This window comes from Astatotilapia calliptera, chromosome 11 (genome assembly GCF_964374335.1).
Source record: "Astatotilapia calliptera chromosome 11, fAstCal68.1, whole genome shotgun sequence".
Classification (NCBI taxonomy): domain Eukaryota; kingdom Metazoa; phylum Chordata; class Actinopteri; order Cichliformes; family Cichlidae; genus Astatotilapia; species Astatotilapia calliptera.
In genome coordinates, this window is record NC_137432.1 from 36,297,310 (window position 1) to 36,316,854 (window position 19,545).

The 19,545-nt window shown below is 41.8% G+C and overlaps 1 protein-coding gene across 1 annotated transcript; it reads left to right on the forward strand.

The window, feature by feature from the left end:
- Positions 1-3,012: 3,012 nt before the first annotated feature.
- rab11al (RAB11a, member RAS oncogene family, like) lies at positions 3,013-17,222 on the forward strand. Its single transcript, XM_026183868.2, has 5 exons — positions 3,013-3,308; positions 8,278-8,473; positions 10,150-10,343; positions 12,152-12,232; positions 15,504-17,222. Exons 1-5 carry the CDS (start codon positions 3,269-3,271, stop codon positions 15,641-15,643), a joined length of 651 nt encoding a protein of 216 aa, XP_026039653.1. The 5' UTR covers positions 3,013-3,268; the 3' UTR covers positions 15,644-17,222.
- The last annotated feature ends 2,323 nt before the right edge of the window (positions 17,223-19,545 follow it).

Consider the following 19,545-nt stretch of genomic DNA (forward strand, 5'->3'; position numbering starts at 1 on the left):
ATCATCAGTTTACAGAATAGGCATGTCTTTGGGCTGTGGGAGAAAGCTGGACTACCTGGAGAGAACCTCAGAACAGAAAGGCCAGCCAGAGGATTTAAACACTTACTTTTTATTTATCATTGTAAAAAAAAAAGAAGAAGAAATAAAAAAAATTTAAAATAAGATGAATGGAGCCACTGTGATGTCACCCACTAGTTGTGGACCTTGCATTTTAAGGTGCAAAGTATCCACAGAGACCCTGACTCCTTCTTGTACCGCTCTGTCAACAAGAGTTTTAATGCTGTTTAACAGGAATAACTGATGAGACTGTGGGGGCTGACCTGCTTTTGAACACAGAGGAACTGCAGTCATTGAATCTAAAGGTTGCCACTTGCAAAAGCATTAGTAACATTTATAATTTCCCAATAAAACAGTAGTTTTTAAATCACAGAAGCACACTCCAGTAAAGTGAGATCATTCCTTGTAGTGAGCTCAGCTCTCTTGGAAACTCTGTGAGCTAGAGTACTAAAACATTTGGCTGAAGTCTGTGTCCGACTCGGACTTGCTCATTGCTCCACATGAAATGCTTAGCCGCACCAAGGGTCATAACCTCTGAGGAAATCTGTAATGAGGTCTGAAAATTTCAGAAACTTCAACACATTTGAAGACACTAACACGTGGAAAAAGTTCTGGGGGAAAAACTCAAATGAATTTTAGATGCACAGCAGCACGTCCGTCTAGCAGAGCAGGTCAGGGCAACCTTTTCAACCGTGACATCGTCTTTCCTCTCACTGGGTGCAGATAATTAACTGGCCCAATCAATGATGGTCAGATGATGATGCATGGAGATTAAAAGGTGATTTCTTTCCAGATCAGCTGTTGTATGGGAAGGTAGGGGATTGCCTGATAAACAATGAGCTGAACCAGCAATGACTCTTTATCAACCACCGAGTATCAGCTGATCTGTGCTGTTAATGTGTGGATTCATGTCTCTGACCACATTGTTGAAACAGTATGAATAAAAAACAATGCAGTGAAATCTTATCTGAACATATTGTTGATTAGTACACTGCGGAATTTCATAAGCTTTCTCAATCTGAGTGTTTCATTCTTTAACTGGTGGTTAATGTGCTTAGGCTATGTGGTCTGTTTATTATTATCAAGTCTCTTTTGGCACTGAAGTTTATACAGAAAATAAATGTGGAGCAAATCTTTATATCTTACACATGCAAGTGGATTGAGCTTTGTTAGATTAGGGGTTTGACGGGCCATCATAAAATCAGGATATTTGAGTAGAAATAGATTTAAAATGTGACTTTCAGTCTTATGAGTAGCCCCATACCCTAATATATAAGGAATTACATGAAAAAAGAGAGTTAAAATATTTTTGTCTATTGACTAACCATTTTTCAAAGTAGCAAAATAATGTATTTTTAAAGACCATAAAAACTTGAGAATAAGAAAAGTCATGATTCTACTTGAATAGCCTAATTGTGTGAACATTTTAGCATCAAAAACTCCATACATACAGTAAAAATTTTCATTATGCAGAATGATATATAGTACCTAATCACAAGTACTGATTAATGTATGCAGCATATCATGTTAATATTGCAGCTGGAGATTATTTTAGTTACTTTTCTGTAGTTTTATCAATAATGATACCATATAAGGTATCTGTCGATTTGTATTTAACAAGTAAAGCTTTCAACTAACTTATACAGAGAACAAATTGCAATATTTGCAACCAAAAGGCTGTACCTGACTGGATCTCTGAAACATGAGGCTTGATTATCTTCCATATATAAAAAATTTTTTATTAAGAGTTAGTACCTGGTACCACGGACTTTTAGCACCTACTTGGCTTGGGTTCCAAGCAACCTGAGTCCGAAAATGTTACGTCTACAGACTGCACGCCTCCGATAGGCCAGTCAGTGTCGTTGTTGAATGAGTCATGAGACCGACTCTTTCACACAAGTCCAAACCATCATTTTTGACCCTACAAACAAGGGAAATGGTTGCACAAAAACCAATAAAAAAGCCATAGACTGAGCATCACCTCCACATCCTACATTGTTGTGTTTTTTGTCACATACAAATGACCCCACACAGATTGAGTTGGTAATGGGAAAACGATTGAAATCAAGCAGAGTCAAGTGGAATAGAGGCTTAAGATTTCATAATGCCATGGTGTATGTTGCAGGTGTTTTAGTGAACTGTAATAACCTTTCTCCATGCTCCCCCTTCATTTCTTCTCACTCATCAACCAACCCAGATAGCTGCCCCTCCCTCAGCCTGGTTCTGCTGGAGGTTTCTTCCTGTTAAAAGGGACTTCTTCCTTCCCACCATTGCCAGGTGAATGCTCATAGGGGATTATATGACTGTTAGAACTCTTTCTGTAGTATCATAGCATTTTAACCTTACAATATACAGGCATCTTGAGAAGACAGATGCTGATGTAAATAAAACAGGATTTAACTGAACTGGATTTGGTTTGCGTGGGTTCTCTCCGGGTACTCCGGCTTCCTCCCACCGTCCAAAGACATGCAGTTTGTGGGGATAGGTTAATTGGATAATACAAATTACCACTAGGTGTGAATGTGAGTGTGAATGGTTGTCTGTCCCTGTGTGTTGGCCCTGCGACAGACTGGCGATCTGTCCAGGGTGTACCCTGCCTTTCGCCCTATGACAGCTGGGATAGGCTCCAGCGCCCCCCGCGACCCTGAAAAGGATAAGCGGAAGCGAATGGATGGATGGATGGATGGATTTGGTTATTTAAACTAACATTTTAAATACCTATTGGGGGAAAGGTTATTTTTGCAGGCTAAAACTTCAACTGTCAGTGCCTGCTTAAAAGTTACCTTTGTCTGGGGCTCGGTATTACCTGTTGAGGCTTGGGGCTGCAGACGTCATCGCAGTTAACGACCGGCAACTAAATCGTGAACGACAGCACAGCGGACCAATCACATCAACGGCCGTGACAGGTGTCGAGCAGCTATTGACCATTGGGAGAGAGCGGGGGGCGGGACTGATGACTCGACGTGACGTCACAGCTTCGGTTATGGCAAGTGACAGAGAGTGAGGAAGAGGAGGCGAAACTTTCCGAGCTCGGAGTTGTGCTCGCAGCTATTCATGTGTGACACGAATCGAGCCTCGCTGTCGTCGGAGTGACAACTAATCGCTGGTCGCGCGAGGTCGGAGTCGTGAGCGGGTGCTGGGTCGCTGTCGAAGTAAAAGTGAATACGCCAGAAGTTTGTTCGACTTCGAGTAAAACAGCAGAGGAGACACTATGACCAACAGAGAAGACGAGTATGACTACCTCTTCAAAGGTAAGCGGCCGCTAACCTGTAGCCTCCTGGCTCTGTTTTCGCGTCACCTGTGAGCGGCTGTCATTTGATGCCGAGCGGCGTGCCTAACAACAAGGTGAAAGGAGACGCAAGCCACACGTCGACTCGACGGCACCTGAATCGACCTGTAACTTCGAGTGCTTTTAGTTATAACCCAAGTTATGAAGTGGGCTTATAGCCTCACTCGTAGCCGTGGTATTGGAAGAATGGGAGGCAGCTCAGAGCTCTCATGTATGGCGTTAAGCAGCATCTGCCGGGGAGTCATCATCTTGCAGGCCTATGATGCAATCGTCTTGGGATGCGGCGTTGGTCAACAGGGGGATCGTACGATGTGGCTCGGAGGTCTCTTAGAGTCAGGGCTGAATACTTGAGTCTGAATGTACACAAAGTTTCGGAAAATCTCACCAAACCGCTTTCTGTGACAATCACACCCTTTCTGTGATCACTAAAAGTTGCTAATATGCTCTGGTTCCTCCCTGGATACCTTGAAATTACAAGTCTTTGCTTCATTTGTTGTATTTGTTTTGCTCTGTCCGACTTCTGAAAGCCTTAATTAGGCACAGAGGACATGACTGAGACAGACAAGACAGTTTCATTTTCAAAGAGTACAATTTAGTTTTGTATATTGGAACAAAATGTCTACCCACCCCACCAAGGATGAGCAGGAAATGCTGATCCTGTATTTCCTGCAGGTGTACAGATAATGTTTAAAGTGTATGTCACTGCTCTGCAGATGTCTGACAGACTTGATTAAAAACAGATTAACAACACATCCTTATTTTCATATATATGTGTATATATTGGCACAAAATGTCCGCCAACCTCTAGGAAGAGGAGGAAATATGACCCCTGTTTTATTGGCATGGCCTTCACTTCCTGCATGTGTGCTTATGCTGCTGTTCATAGGATTTTAAACATATATTTCTTAAAATTAAATAACCTTAGAAGTTGTCTGCCTGAAAGGCACCAAGGCCGTAACAAAGAAATCAATACAAACATTGATACTTGAGGATGGGACAAACGTTCATGTTTGCTGGCACATCATACAAAGCAAAATGTCACATTTTTAGATTTGATTTCTTGCTTTAAATGCCAGCAGAGCTGTTAAAAGGCGTGAAGAGTTAAAAGTACTCGCAGCTTATAAAACTGTAAGCTTATACACTTTCGTAGATCGTGTCACCAAAGTGCCAAATGCATTGTAACTGGAACCAATTGTTTAAAGTTGTCTTGTCATCGCCCGTGATAAACGACGCACTCGCAGGCTTATTTAAATATAGAAGACCAACCATGCACGTGTTGTCGAACTGGAAATACCTGCACGAGTGGGCCTCAGAGAAACTCCTCGTCAAGGACGAGGAAGCAAAGACTTGCGGGCTCACTCACCCTCCTCAGAGTAGCCGTGGTTTTTGGTGACCAAATTTATCTGAATAATGAGCAGCAGTGTGGGAACACTGATAAGTTTATCAGCCGCCACTTAAACCAGGGAAGGGTTTTTACTGCACTGCTTTCTTTTCTTCTTCCCCTTACAAGCTCCTGTTGCACCTTGCTGCTGGACAGCGTGAGTCAGGTTGGGTGAGCTCGCAGTGAGTCACATGAGCATTGTCATACTGACGGAGACATCGGCACAGGAAGTCGTCCTGCTGTCCTGCTGCACCTCATCCTTTCACAGACATTTTGACACGTATGAGTCTGAATTCTGGGGTTTTCTTTGCACCTCGTGCTACTTCACATCTTCACCTCATGTTCACGTTTCATATGTATTCTCTCTTTTTCTTATCTCATCCACTGATTTCTTAAAAATACTGATGAAAAAAGCAATTATCCTGCTGGCCTTCAGCATTAAACACTACATTAACTTCGTGTATGATAATCTAAGCAGGACTAGTTCACTTATGTAAGGTTAAGTTTGGGGTCTGTTATCATAAATGTAGGCCTTTCTTTCATATTTCCAGGCATTTAAAAACAATAAATTAACTTCTGTTTAAAAAAAAAAATACAACAACAACAAAAAAGAAAAGTATTTTTAATACTATCATTTTATGGCAAGAACAAGCCTGGCAATCCTAATAATAGTCATTTTATTCTGTGTATTGGCGCTCGAGGGGATATCATTACATTCATTAATGTCTCTGAACAGACAGACTCGGGTTCTCAGTATTATTTTAGCTTCGTTCTTCACTCCCACATGTACTGGGTGCAGGATTGTACAGTATAATAGACGGCTGTCATATCTTTTTTTGGAGGAATTTGAGCTCAACAATAGGTGAGTGAATGGGTGTGTAACGCAGCCATGGAATTACCTGTCTGTTGGCAGAGAGAGGCCTTGAAAAGGTTGCATAATGATTTCTTGTCCTCCGCCCAAGATCCTTTGTGCAAGACAAAATGGAGTAACACCGTCATCTTTTTTTTATTTTTTTTATTTGGATGCCCGCACTGTTCTGATGCATAGTCCTTGTGTACTTCTGAAATTGTCATTATTCCCGAGTATCTAACTCAGGCAGGAAAACATGGAGCTGTTTCTACTTCTGCCTGTCACGTGCTGGTAAAACTTGAATACACGGTTTCATTTTTGAAAGAACAGCATCGCTTAAATGCGAGTGCAGATGCAGCGGTTGATTGGTTATTGCAGTTTGAACTTTCCAAACAAGTTCCTGTTACCTAAGAGTAGGAGTGGCGAGCTGGGGTGGTAGGTTCCTTTTGACAGAGTGACGCACCTGACAAATGTGGAAGTGACAAACAAACAAACATCCTGGTTCCACTTTTTTTTAAAGTATAAATGAAACCCTGTTTAGTGGGAAAGTTGATCTAATATGCTTTTCTTTATTTTCTGTCACGTGTCTGAAAACTGTAAGTCAGTAATCCTTGTGAGCCAAAGACTCGGGCTTCAAAACGCTCAGTTTCTCAGTTTTTTTTTTTGTTTTTAACACTCTTCAATCTTCATGATGTCACAGAGAGGGTGTCCCGAATGGTGTGTTCACACCAAACATGAAGCCTTGTGTTATTCACACAAGTACAGTCACTGGAGGGTTTTTGGAGACGATCAAATATTTACCCGTAACAGCCAACAAGAGGAGGAAGAGAGTACTGCCAGTAGCTGGAGTGGAGTTACAGTAGACTTTCACTTTTCACCAACATCTGCTACAATTTTGATAATTTTTTTGTCTTTCCTGTGCAGCATGAAGCATTTTTTTTTAAACTTTTGTTGGTTTGCCTCCGTTCGTGTTCTTGTTTGGTGTAAACACATCATTAAGACTCCACCTGAGACTCGCTTGTTTTCAGTTCCTAATTTTCTCCAACGAGACATTGAAGTTAAAAGCAGTTTTCACACCTGCACTGCACCACTTCTGAACTTTTCTAGATATCACCAGAGACCGATGCATAAGAATGTGCTAGATCTGACATTAACCACTCTATAACCTGCCAGCTCGCTAGTACAAAGTCTCAGATGTGCGAGTAGTAGAGCAGATACTGTGGTGCAGTTATCATATAGCAAGTCAGCATCATGTGTGGTGCCTTCTGCACACCCTACTGTCTACTGATGTGTGCGGCATGTGAGAAAGGACCACTGTGGGAAATTCTGATAGATCATCTGCAAGCGCTCCCGTCTCTGCTTTCACCTCTACAGCACAGACACGGAGGAAAGCTTCACTTTCAGCTTCACCTTGAAAAAGACAAGAGGAGATGAATGAATGTTGGAAAGGTGTTCAGCTGACTTTAAGATTTAACTCTTTAGGTTCAACTGTTGACAGTTTTGCTTTAACTGTAGTTTATAATGTTTGACTTGAGCAGCGATTCCCAACGTACGGGCAGTGAAGGTACTGCAGGTGGGCCTCAAGAAGCCATTCGCCAAAAATACACTTTACCTTTAAAAAGAAACAGAGCCATGAAATTGAAACATCAAATCATATATCGTAAATGTTTCCTTTGACTCTGATCTTATCTTGTATATTAGTATGAAGATTTTCACATTTTCAGTCATAAGTTTTGTAGTGGCTCAGTGAAGAGGTCTCTTTCTTCACGTTTTCATTCTGATTGTTTGGCACAGATTTGATTTGTCAATGTTTGGGTTTTGTAGTGTTCACGCTGTGTCCATTAGTTTATTTGGGATATTATTGCACCGTCTTCAAGGCTCAGAGACACAGAGGGGAAGGTAAAGGACAGAAAACCTACTTTCTTGTCTTAAGTGGCTCATTTCTTTGCTTTTGTTATGTGTTGTAATTGTCAGTTTAACTTCTGTTGTTATGTACTCATCTTCTTGTTCATCTATTTAGGATGCACCAGCCACCAAAATTTGTTCTACATCTCTTATGTCTAAACGTTTACTTTGCAATAATACTATTAAAGACGATCGGGACAGCTTACTGATGCAGTGAATGCTACACATGTGTGCTGTAACGCATGTTTCAGCTCTCTATGTTTAAAAGTGTTCTTCTGCCCTTCAGTCTAATGCTGCTGTGCCTGACGTGTATTTGATGAGTGCACGTCAGCGGTTTCACCTGGATTTCTGTGCTCAGCCTGCGTGTATTTCCTGAAAAGAGCAGGTGGTTCTGATATTTTGTGTACTCAGTGGGAGTCCCCTGAGTTTCTGCTGTGCTTTGCCTGGGAGCCACACATGTGCGTCACTGGCGAGGAAGGCCATCTAACAGAAATGAGGATCAAATGTAATTAAGAAATGAAAAAGAATCACTCCATCTTGTTCAGTTTAACGTCTTTATGGCATAATGGACTGTTGGCCTTCTGAACTTTTGCTTTTCCAGCTGCAGCTGTAAAGTGAGCTGTGGTGCTAAAACACGCCCACCTAATATCCACTTATAGAGTAGTGTAGTTTATTTTCCTTATGCATTTTTTTACTGTAGCATTAAGACGAGCACAAACAACCCCCTGCAGGCAGACTTAACAGTACACGTTGTGACTCTGCTGACTGTTCCTCTTGTTCTTTATTTCCCTGCAGTGGTGCTGATTGGAGATTCGGGCGTAGGGAAGAGTAACCTGCTGTCCCGCTTCACCCGAAATGAGTTCAACCTGGAGAGCAAGAGCACCATTGGTGTGGAGTTTGCCACACGTAGCATCCAAGTAGAGGGAAAGACCGTAAAGGCTCAGATTTGGGACACAGCTGGACAGGAGCGATACCGGGCTATCACTTCAGCGTGAGTTCATCACACACACATGCAGAGATGCACACTTCACACAAGTAAAAACCTTTTTCTTTTTACCTGTACACACACAGGTCCACATGCATCAGTTAGAAGAATCATATAGAATTAAGTGGCACAGGAAAGAAAAAGGCTTTTTTAAATGTTTCCTTCCTTTTAACTAGGAAAACATGATCTCTTCACAGCAAGTGTCTCTGTCTAATCAAGTGGTTACTTAGACCAGTGTCTCCCAAAGGGTGTGTCCTGAGACGAGTCTAAATGTGCTGTAGCATTTTGTGACACCTGCAGTTTATTATTGCAATAAACAACTGCACAAAACATTATAACTGAAGGGTTGATTTATTTTATTGGTACTGTGTATGCACTTGTTTCCCATACAGAGGCAGAATCTTATACCCTTGAACAATGATTTTTGCTTACCAGTTGCTGAATAGTAGGAACCTAAATAGGCACTGGGAAACAAAGCGGCTCTTCTGAGGGAAACTTGTCTAATTTAAGAGCGTTGGATCTGAATCAGAAGCAGAAAACCATTTAGGAGATTTGAAGTATCTGAGAAGGCGACAGAGACGAGGTGCGTGGTACAGGAGTGTGGAAAACCTCGCTGAATAACTGCAGCAGTCCAGAAACAATCGCATGTTCATGCTTTGTCCAGATGCTGCAACTAGGCTTTAAAAAGTGCTTTTGTGTTATGATAATCTGAGAGCATGTCAGGTGATGTGAAGGCTATTTTGGGCAGATGTTACTACAGGTGTGCCTTAATATTTTGGGTTTGATGCAGGGTGTGTCCTAGACGCACAAAGTCAGACAAAGTGATTATACACATGAGTGCACACGCAAATGCATGTGCACAAGAAAGCGTGATGCACCGAATCTGTAGTAGTTCCCTAAGATTTATTTAATTTTACTGCTACTTTCAGTTTTTTTTTCTTTTCTCTAAATTACAAGCTACAGAGTTCAAAGTCTGTAAAGACAGAGTGAATAATATATAAAGTAAAGTGGTGAGTAAGTAGGTTTAACTTTAGTGCCCCACTTTTTTTCTTTTTTTTTAATAACATTCTCAAAATCCTGAACATTCGTAAAGAGATGGTGACAAGAGTGTTTCTTGCCTCATTAGAAATGCAGGGCTGGGCTCTAGAATACAAACGTTAAAAGTTTTAACTTGTGACTGAACTTTTTTTCTCGAAACCATCATCTACAGCTGCATGACACTGGACTGCATTACGAGTGTGTTATCAGGGCCATCCATGAATTCTGTTTAGTCCGTTTCTCAATTTTAAAATGGCTAGAAAGTGATTATCAGAAGTAATTAAAACTCCAAAATGTACCTTTGTTTGCCTTCAGACAGGAAGCCTGTAGCTCGTCATCTCTGTTCCTAGTGGGGTTTTTTAAAGTTATCTTCCTTGATGCTGCGCTCTTTACCAGCATGAACTTTGTGAAGACCCCACAGGCTGTGAGGAATCGAGCGCACTGAGTCTTTTAAAACAAGAAGTCAGTGCTCATTTGCATTATGGGCTTTGTGTGCAGTCGCTGTAGCTTCACAGCTTATTTCTTTGTTCAGAGCTGGCTGAGTCAGTGTGACACACACAGTGAATCCTGATAGCTACAGGCTGCTGCGACAGCGAGTCGCGTCCTGAGTTTCTAACTTGTTTGTCTGATCTCACGTTGTCCAGGTACTACCGTGGAGCCGTCGGAGCTCTGTTGGTTTATGACATTGCCAAGCACCTGACGTACGAAAACGCAGAGCGCTGGCTGAAGGAGCTGCAGGACCACGCAGACAGTAACATAGTTATCATGCTAGTGGGTAACAAGAGCGATCTTCGCCACCTGAGAGCGGTGCCCACGGACGAGGCCAAGGCCTTTGCAGGTAACGTAACTGTAACAGCGCTGCAGTGTTTCTCCCAGATTCTGTTTGCAGAAGTCATCTGTAAATATTTTCCAGGATACTTAAAACACGAGAACCAGCTGAAATCCACAGGATGTTCACAGATGCAGATCAGCTTCAGCTCCATGTGTCAGGACACCTGTCAGTCTAGGTGGTAACTCCACCTAAGTTCCCCCATCATATAGTTGTTATGAAGGGGACTGTCCATAGGGGGTAAAAGTGTTTTGTAGCAGGGTTTAAATATATTTTTTCTAATGTAAAGTTGAGGAGAATCTGCATTGTTGGCACTTTACTCAGAAAGCAGCTCAATGATATCCATCACTTCCAACAGTCATCTGGTCAGTGAGCTATGTCTCTTCAGGTGTCTGCACTTTCAAAATAAGAGTGAGAGGTTTGTCCACTAGTAATTGAATAATGCTGCTAAAAATAAATTTCCAGTATTTCTAGGAGGTCATTAATAAATGGCAGGCTGCACTAGTGAAGTGTTTGTGTGGGGAAATGCTACACCTTGTGTGCACAGAGCATGTGTGCTGTATTGATTTGTGAGGTTCTAGGACACGGCCTCATTAGATTATTATCAGGTTAAAGCTGCGATAATGAATGCATGGGATGAAGTGATCTCTAGCTGCTTTAATTGGGTCCTTAAGTACTTTTCAACATGCCGTCTGTGTTCCTGACGGTTAATATGTTTACATCTGTCAAAGGTTTTATTTCAGTTCTGTTTACACTGTTTGTGTTTTCTTTTTTTTTTTTAAACCCGCTCTGCCTTTCAGTGCACACGTTTGTTTTTGCCCATGTCTGCAATGCTTCTGATGCTGTAAATTCTTTTACTTGGATGTGTTTAAGTACTTTAATGAAAGAACACAAAAAGGATTTGTTAACACTGAAAATGTAAAGGCTTCTGTTTGCTTTTGACATGCTGATTGGTTTTCAGCAGCTGGAGGTTTCTTTACTTCTGAACTTGAACTTGATGAATTTTTTTTTAACCTGTGTTGCTGCTTTCACTGAAGACACTAATCCTGTTCCTGTCTGTAGTCACATAAAGAGTGTGATTGTTGCTGTGAGAGTTTTAACAGTCAGTGCTGCTACTTTTGTATGCAACTCTGACCTAATTTATGATGCCTCGTTTACATGAAGACCATGTGGTTTACACATGCATGCAAAGTGTGATAGTAAAGGCTTCTCTCAAAAGAAGACAACACACAGACTAGGTTGCCTCTTATTATTATTTAACTATGTGTTTTATATCTGTAGCTGATCAGATTGGCAGTTGATTTACCCAGTAAACCACTTTGCATGTTAGCTGACATGATTCATTTCACTTTTTATAATGTAAATTCAACTTATTTATAGAGGCTAACATTTTACCACATGTACAACATTCAACACCCTCTGTTCTTAACTGGAAGGAAAACTGGAAGAAGACTTGGAAAGGACTGAATGTACCGTGTGCTCACGCACAGAAAACAGATTTGTGTCATAGACTAGCTGGATTACAGTTACAGAATTTATCTGACATATTCTATGTATCACCAAATGTTGGATAAACGGTTATCAAAATAGTTAATTAATATTCGTCAACTAATAAATTTAATCAAAAACATCAAATTACGACGTGAGCCGTCAAACAGGAAGTGGCTGAAAGAACTGCAGAGGCCCTGTAGTGAGCACATAATGCAGGGGAAAAAATCAGTCCCAGTAAAATAAACCTAAGCTCAGTGACGATGTTGAAGCTAGAATGGTGTTGGCCTTTAACACTAATTGGTCTTTTGTACATGTTTGTTTTCCAGAGAAGCACGGCTTGTCTTTCCTGGAAACGTCAGCGTTAGACTCGTCTAATGTGGAGCTGGCTTTCCAGACGATCCTCACAGGTGAGTGTCACGTTTGTGGATATTTTCTACTGCATTTACCTCATATCAAAATGTGTTCTGGTACTTAAGAGAAGCACCGTTTAATAAAAGGTTTTGTATGCAATATACGAGAATACGTAAATATTCTCGTCTTTGAGTTTATCTAACAATACCTTACCTTTGCCACTAGATGGCAGCAAAATCCATCTAATCAGTCCTCGGCATCCACGCCTGTGTGCAGAAATACCACCTTGATCGTTTTTTAAGGTCAAAAACAGGAATAACTGCTACACTGAAAGACCAGTCGGTTTTGAGAGATGGCACAAATGCGCCTTACCAGATGCATCTACAACTTGTTCAAGAAAGAAAATGTGATGTGGGTTCGCAAATGTTTCCCTAAGTGAATGTCTATGAGCCGTTTCCCTAGGAGGCATATGGCCACACTAACAAGTGTAAGATTGGATAACATGGAGAAAAACAGCAATTGTTGTGACTCAGTCAACCCCTGGAGTGCCTAAAGGGACAATCCAACAGTGAGTGGTGCTTCCACTTGAATTGCCCCAAGGGCTATCAGCCTGCACGTATGCGCCTCTTCCAGTTTGTATTCTTACTCTGCTCAGGCAGTTTGAGCCTTTCTTCCGCTTTATCAGTAATTTCTAGTTCACGTAAACTTCAAACCAACAAGCCCCATTTAGGTAACATTGGTAACTGGCTCATTAAGAGAGAAGAGTAACCGTGCATCAGCAAGCTAGTAAGAACTGAAGTTTAGACCCACTGGAGCAAAGAAGTCATCGCTCATGTAGCAGAGGATAGTTCTTGGGTCATCATGTGTATATGCACTGCAGCTGGGGCTGTGTATGGTTCGTAGTAATCAGTTGTGTTTTTGCCACCTGACACGTCACATCAGAGCGCCGAGCCTTGCTTTGCTTTAAATGTTCTTGCTTCATAGGCAGTTTTTATTTCAGGACCATTTTGTTCCACATCTGGGTGCAGTTTAGTTAAAGAGGGAGTATGCAACAGCAAGCCAGAGGTGTTTGCACAAGTCCTGACCACTCCAGTGACATCCAAGTCAATGTTTGGTTGAAATATTTTCACGTAGGCTTGATTGATTGTGTTCAGAAACCATAACTATGATGCTTTTGGTCAATAATTGTTATTGTGATTATTCAACACAGTGATTCATAAATTAAACAAATGTCTTACATTCATTGAACTTTAAAAGCATGGGACTTTTTGCACGAGTTTTCCTTGGAAATGAAAATGAGGGGGACGTGATATGGGGGTTATCTGGTAGGGAGTAAGTTTTGACTAAGCCCGTGTTGTAAGAGCACTCACTGTTCCCTTGCAGCCTCTGTAGAGAGATATCTGTGGGTACCAATGGGACAAGAGGCCCACGTGCTAACAAACTATGTAGAGCCTATTATATAGCCTGTGTATACTTTAATTCAAATGTATGGGGGGAAAAAATGGGAGGTGAATCCTGTAGGAAGTTGGATCCAAACTTGCAAGGCCCACTCCCTTCTGGTCCTCTGCCTCCATGATCCGCGCACATGGGGAGAGCCAGCAGCTGACCAACACCTGAGTTCCACACTGGTGAAAGTGGACCACATTAAAAACCCTCGATAATCAGACAAAGAAAGCTGCAACCATTAATGATCTCTCCATAGCTTCACATACGGAAACCAGACTGAAAGACCACTCAGCCAAACAACATTAACTTCTTTAAGAAGGATCTTTTTGTCCAAACATTCCCTTCCATCATATTGGTTCACGATGAACAAAGTGAGCGTTTAGGAAGGACACACCAAAATGAGGCCTTTTCTTAACGGCTTATTTAGGTTTTTGGCCCTGGAGCCTAAAGGTGCCAATATACCCTCTGCAGTGGTCACTTCACTCGTTGCTGTGCCATCGTCACAAAGATTAAGCCATGTGTACCCACGTTAAGGCACAAGAAGCCGCTCCCTCCTAAACGATAGGCGTCGCGTCTCAGACAGTATCGCATCACACACGCTGATAAAGAGGACAATGTTTTTTTGCAAAGTTCTTTTTACAAACTCAGGTTTCCAAAGAGTTGCAAAATCTCCCTCTGTGTGTCAGTGTGTCTCTGAGCTTCTCTGCAGGAGTATCATTAAAATAATGGTAAAAACCTGCACCATTGTAGAGGCGCGCCACAAAGATTGTGCCTCACAACACAGGATATGACGTGAAAATCGTCACGAGACAAGCATGAAAACGGCCTAACCCAGCTGTCACGGGGTGAAAGACAGTTCACTAGTCCTTCACACTCATGCAGTGACAAGAAAACCACTCACACCCACATCCACACCTGTGGCCGATTACCCTAGCTAACATACACATTAGCTACAAGAAGAACAAATAAACGCAACAAAGAAAGGGTCTGGGTGGTAGGAAGGTTTAAAACCAGGAAGATGAGGTGACCACTAAACCACTTGAGCCTTTAAAAGGATAAATGAACTGCTATAAAGATTTGTTACTGCTCTTTAGGAAACCTGCCCCCCCAAAACATTTCTAGTTTAAACTATTCATCCATCATCTTCCCCTTATCCGATTCAGAGTCGCTGGGAGGCCTAGAGCCTATCCCAGCCGTGAGGCGAGAGGTGGGGCGCACTCTGGACAAGTTACCAGTCTGTCACAGGGCTAACACAGGAAGACTGGCAACCATTCACACTCACATTCACACTTATGAACAAATTAGATTCACCTCTTAACCTAACCCCACTACCTGCATGTCTTCGGACTGTGGGAGGGAAGATGGAAACCTGGAGAGAACCCACGCAGACAAAAAAAATCTGAATCAATTATCTGTTAACTTAAACACATAAAGTTAGTAACTGAAATTAAAATCTGATTACTCTCACAGCCCTGTTTTGAAGTGTAGTAGAAGCAGATGGATGAGGAGAAGAACCGATGCTCGCTGTGTGTTGGAACGCTTCTTGTGTATCGCCTGTGAAACTTGGTTGCATTCTCTGCTTCTCAGCATGAGCATGCAGGATCAGAGGAGCAGATCACAGTTCTTGCAATTTTAATATAAAATGTATTGCATCTTGCAGCTTTGGGGAATGCCTAAATTGAGACTTGATTCTGCCACATGACATAACGATGCCAGTTTAGGATGGAAAGAATCCGTCAGTGCTGCCAGGAGTCTGGATAGAGCAGTTGTTGTTCAGTTTGCCATGCTGCTTGTCCTTATCACAATATGTCCCACTGTTGGCTGGATTTATAGGCATCTACACGTAACTTACTCCCTCTCGCTCTCTCTCTCCCATCACAGCCATCTACAACATCGTGTCACAGAGGCAGATGTCAGGACGCAGCGACTCAGACTTCTCACCAGCCTCCAACGTAGTGCCCATCACCGTTGAGCCCACCCAAAACTCATCCAACAAGGGCGCTTGCTGCCAGTCTAACTGAGACTTTCCCGCTGACCTCCTCCTCCTTCACCTCCAGGCAAATGGGGGAAACAGCCAGATAGGAAAGACAGGCAGATGGACAGGGAAAATGGAGACAGGTAGAGAGAGTCACACGAGGACACTTGGGTCTGATTTGTCTGTTTGATACAGTGAAGAGGAGGGGATGGTGAAGTTTAAATAAGCAAGCGGGACGTTTTCTGAGGGAGGATTGGTGTCGATGGAAAGAAAACGGGTGACTTGCACTGTTCATTAAAGACGCACATGATCAGAATTGATTTGCAATCTAAGAAAAAAAATTTATTAAGGTTCCTTTCGTGTCCTTCCTTTGAAAGCTCTATTTTACAAGCTAGTAAATGGTTCCTTTCAGTTTCACTCTAGCGGGATATTGGGCTGTAAAAATCCTCTTCCAAGAGACTGAATTGCAACCACTGTCCTTCCCATTTTTGCAAAATGTAGATTCTTCCGAAAAGAATGTCCCCTTCTAATATTTATTGAACACTAGATTGATGTCTTGTTTGGCCAAAGGGTTTAGTTGGTTTATAGTTTTCACTCTGATTTCTTCATAGCAAGGGGAGCTCGCTCGTTTTATATATGTTTTGTTTTTTTAATGCTTTTGCCTACAATCCTATTTGTGTATGTTTAAGGGTAATGCTCCCTCACTGATGTAGGGGCAAGGGGCTCAGGCCGTTTTTCCTAAGTGCACACGCTGGAATTTGGTTGTGTTCCACCAGGCCTCTCAGAGCAATAACATCCCTTCCCAACACTGACATGCAATTTCTTTTTTGATTGCTTTTGATCTTTGTTTGGAAGGCTTTCCTGCTCTGTGCACACTTTGTACTCCACAGATGAGTCATGCTCCAAGCTTTGCTAAGCGTTAACTCTAAATGAGATGGGATAGCTGCGTCGCTAGTGGACGGGTTAACTTCCTCACATGGCACTGGCTCTGCCCGTGACCATTTCACCCCTGCCCTGAACCCGTGGAGAGGGAGAGATCAAGGAATTGGTTTTAAATGCACGGACAGCCCTGTGCTACCGCTGCCTGCTAGCTAGGATAGATGGCTGGATAATATTTCAGGGGATGAGGTAGTGAGGGCACTCAGCCCTGCCCTGCTCCCTTGGTCTCTGATGTACCCGAGATGGCTTGTTTTACTGTAAATGAAATCCTCCACTGCCTGCTCACCTACTCCTTTCCATCTCTCCCTGTACACTGTATGTAACTGGAACAGGACTCTGCCTTCTGGGATCTCCCCGAGGTCTGCCCTCACTTTCACTCGTCTTTATTTCCTGTGGAAGGGTGGGGCGGGGGGTTGTATCGGGAGTCAGGATTGGGTTTGTTAGCATCTAATAGTTTAATAGATGAGAAAAGGGAGAAAGGACGGTAGCGTTTGGAGGGGCTTGATTAAATCCAAAGGTTATGGACACAGATGGTGTTTATCCTGCTGATGTGTTTCCACATCAACACAGACTTCTGTTGAATTCACAGGTCTTAAACTGGGTGGTGTTAGGTTAGGGCTTTTAAAACATTTATTCTAATATGTATATTTGGACTGCATATGTATAAATAAATCTCATTTCTTATAGCCTTTGTCTTCTCGTGTCTTCTCGGGATTTTGTTAAACACGGACAGGTTGAAGCAGCTGGCTTCTTTATTGACAGAAAGGCAGAATTCATTGAGTGAGTCATGTAGGCCGGGATAGCTCTGTAGGTAGAGTGGTGGCCCCATGAATCAGAAGGTCAGGGGTTCGAATCCACCGAACAGCTACCCTGAGGTACCCCTGAGCAAGGTACCGTCCCCACACACTGCTCCCCGGGCACCCAATGGCTGCCCACTGCTTCAGAGTGACTGGGTTAAATGCAGAGAGAAATTTCCCCACAGGGATCAATAAAGTATACATTATTATGATTTTAGCTACTGTGTGATTGCTTTGTGCAGATACATTGACAGGGCTATATTTTAGTAACCTAATCCTTAATGTACGCTCTAATTTAATACGACATTTGCACAGTGCTCTAGAATGACACGTTCCTCTGATCGCTGAAATTAAAATGTGACAATTGAGAACTCCCGTTTCAAAGGGGGGAAAAAACGACTGGTATCGATTGGAGGTCATTTCATTTTTGTTTTATTAGAAACATTTACAATACATCTTGAATCTTGAAAAAATAACAAAGAACCAGAACTAACATGGCGCAGATACAATAATAATAATAATTATAATAATAAAAATGTCTCCAAAAAATGTAATTCACAAAAAAACATGTGCTATAAGAAATAAACCTGCAATATCACATGCCTTGTAGGGCATGGCACACTGTAACAGAGTTCAAAGACTTCTTTATTATTATTTTTTATTTATTTTTTTTCCCATCCATCAAAGTTGACGGTCAGCCACAGAGGGCCGCAGTGGCAGCCCTCCTTCACTGTTCACAGAGAAACCAGAAACTATTGCCAGCTGATGCTGGCCCAAAAACTAATGCACTACAACCACTATTAGACCGGTATGAAACACTTCTACTGTGCTGGAAAAATTGGAAACGCTACCAAAGACAAACTGTCAGACTGCATCGGCCTCTCTGGAAACGGTTGCGAGTTTCACCAGCGAGCGCCACTTCAGTCCCCGACCTCTACATGCAGCAGAAAACGTGCATCATTTTTGCCAAGTTTTTAAAACTGTATCGTGTCTTTTACAAACCAAGAACTTTGAGTTAATTCCTGCGTGTCACAAGCAATCTTTCATCACTAAACGGGGAACCCGGAACGTTGACGTGGGGACTGAAATGGACTTTGTCTGGCTCCAAACTCAAGTCAACTTTCCACTTTCCAAAGAGGCTCCAACTATGAAAATCTACAGAGGAGAAATGGCCCAAGTGTTAGTCAGGCCTGCACCATTTCTCCCATCTAAGTGACCATACAACATACATGCAAACTAGCACGGTAATGAATCTGTTGTGTGTGTGTGTGTGTGTGTGTGTGTGTGTGTGTGTGTATATGTGTGCATCTAGTTACATAGATCTACTACACAGTGCACTGTTGTCCCCTCCTAGATGCTGCCACTTGAACTTCACCTAGTTAACCCATAAGAGAAAGCTTTGCTCCTTCGTCGTTGATCTCAAACTGTCTGAGTAGCAGATGTAGAAAAAGTATGAATGAAAGTGTGTACAAGTTGTGTGTGGCCCTATTGGCGAGAGGGTCACAGCTGCTCATTCATCCCAAGCGCTGCAGTTGTAACGTGTTTTTTTTTTTTTTTTTTTTTTTTTTTTTTAAACGTTTGATAAGTAAAAGCGAGTTTAGATTACAGAGGAAATGAGTAATGTGTTTCAGTCAGTAACATGGGGTTAGTTGAAGAGGGGAGAAGGGGGTTACAGCAAGCAGCACCACACAAAGAATGCTGATGCAGGAAAAATATAGAATTGAGGCACAAAATTGATGCTCTGTGACTAAAATATCTCCAAATTCTAAAAAATATTATATTATTTTCTGTAATTATTCCATTGTGAATGCACTGGTGTTGAAATAGTGCATGTCTGAAGTTAAAATTTAAGCTACGGAGAACTCTCGCTCCATTCACGTCATTCACCACGAAGTAAACGGACGAAACGCATTCCCGTAACTTTCATAAATAAAACTTCTAAACATCTTTTCTCATTTTTACTTATTAGTAGAAACTGACTTCCCTGTGTTTAGAAATATATTAACTTCTTGTAATTTTAATTAAAAAACAAAATGTCTTGAGGTTACTCATAAATATGTTGCTTCATTTTTTTTTTTTTTACTTTTCATAAATAACATCCAGATACTGACTTTTTTCCTCTGCTTTCTATGAAATAATAACCCATGTTAGCAAAATAGATTTGAGAAACTGTAATATGTTTTTTTTATTCATTTTAAGTTACTTTCTATAA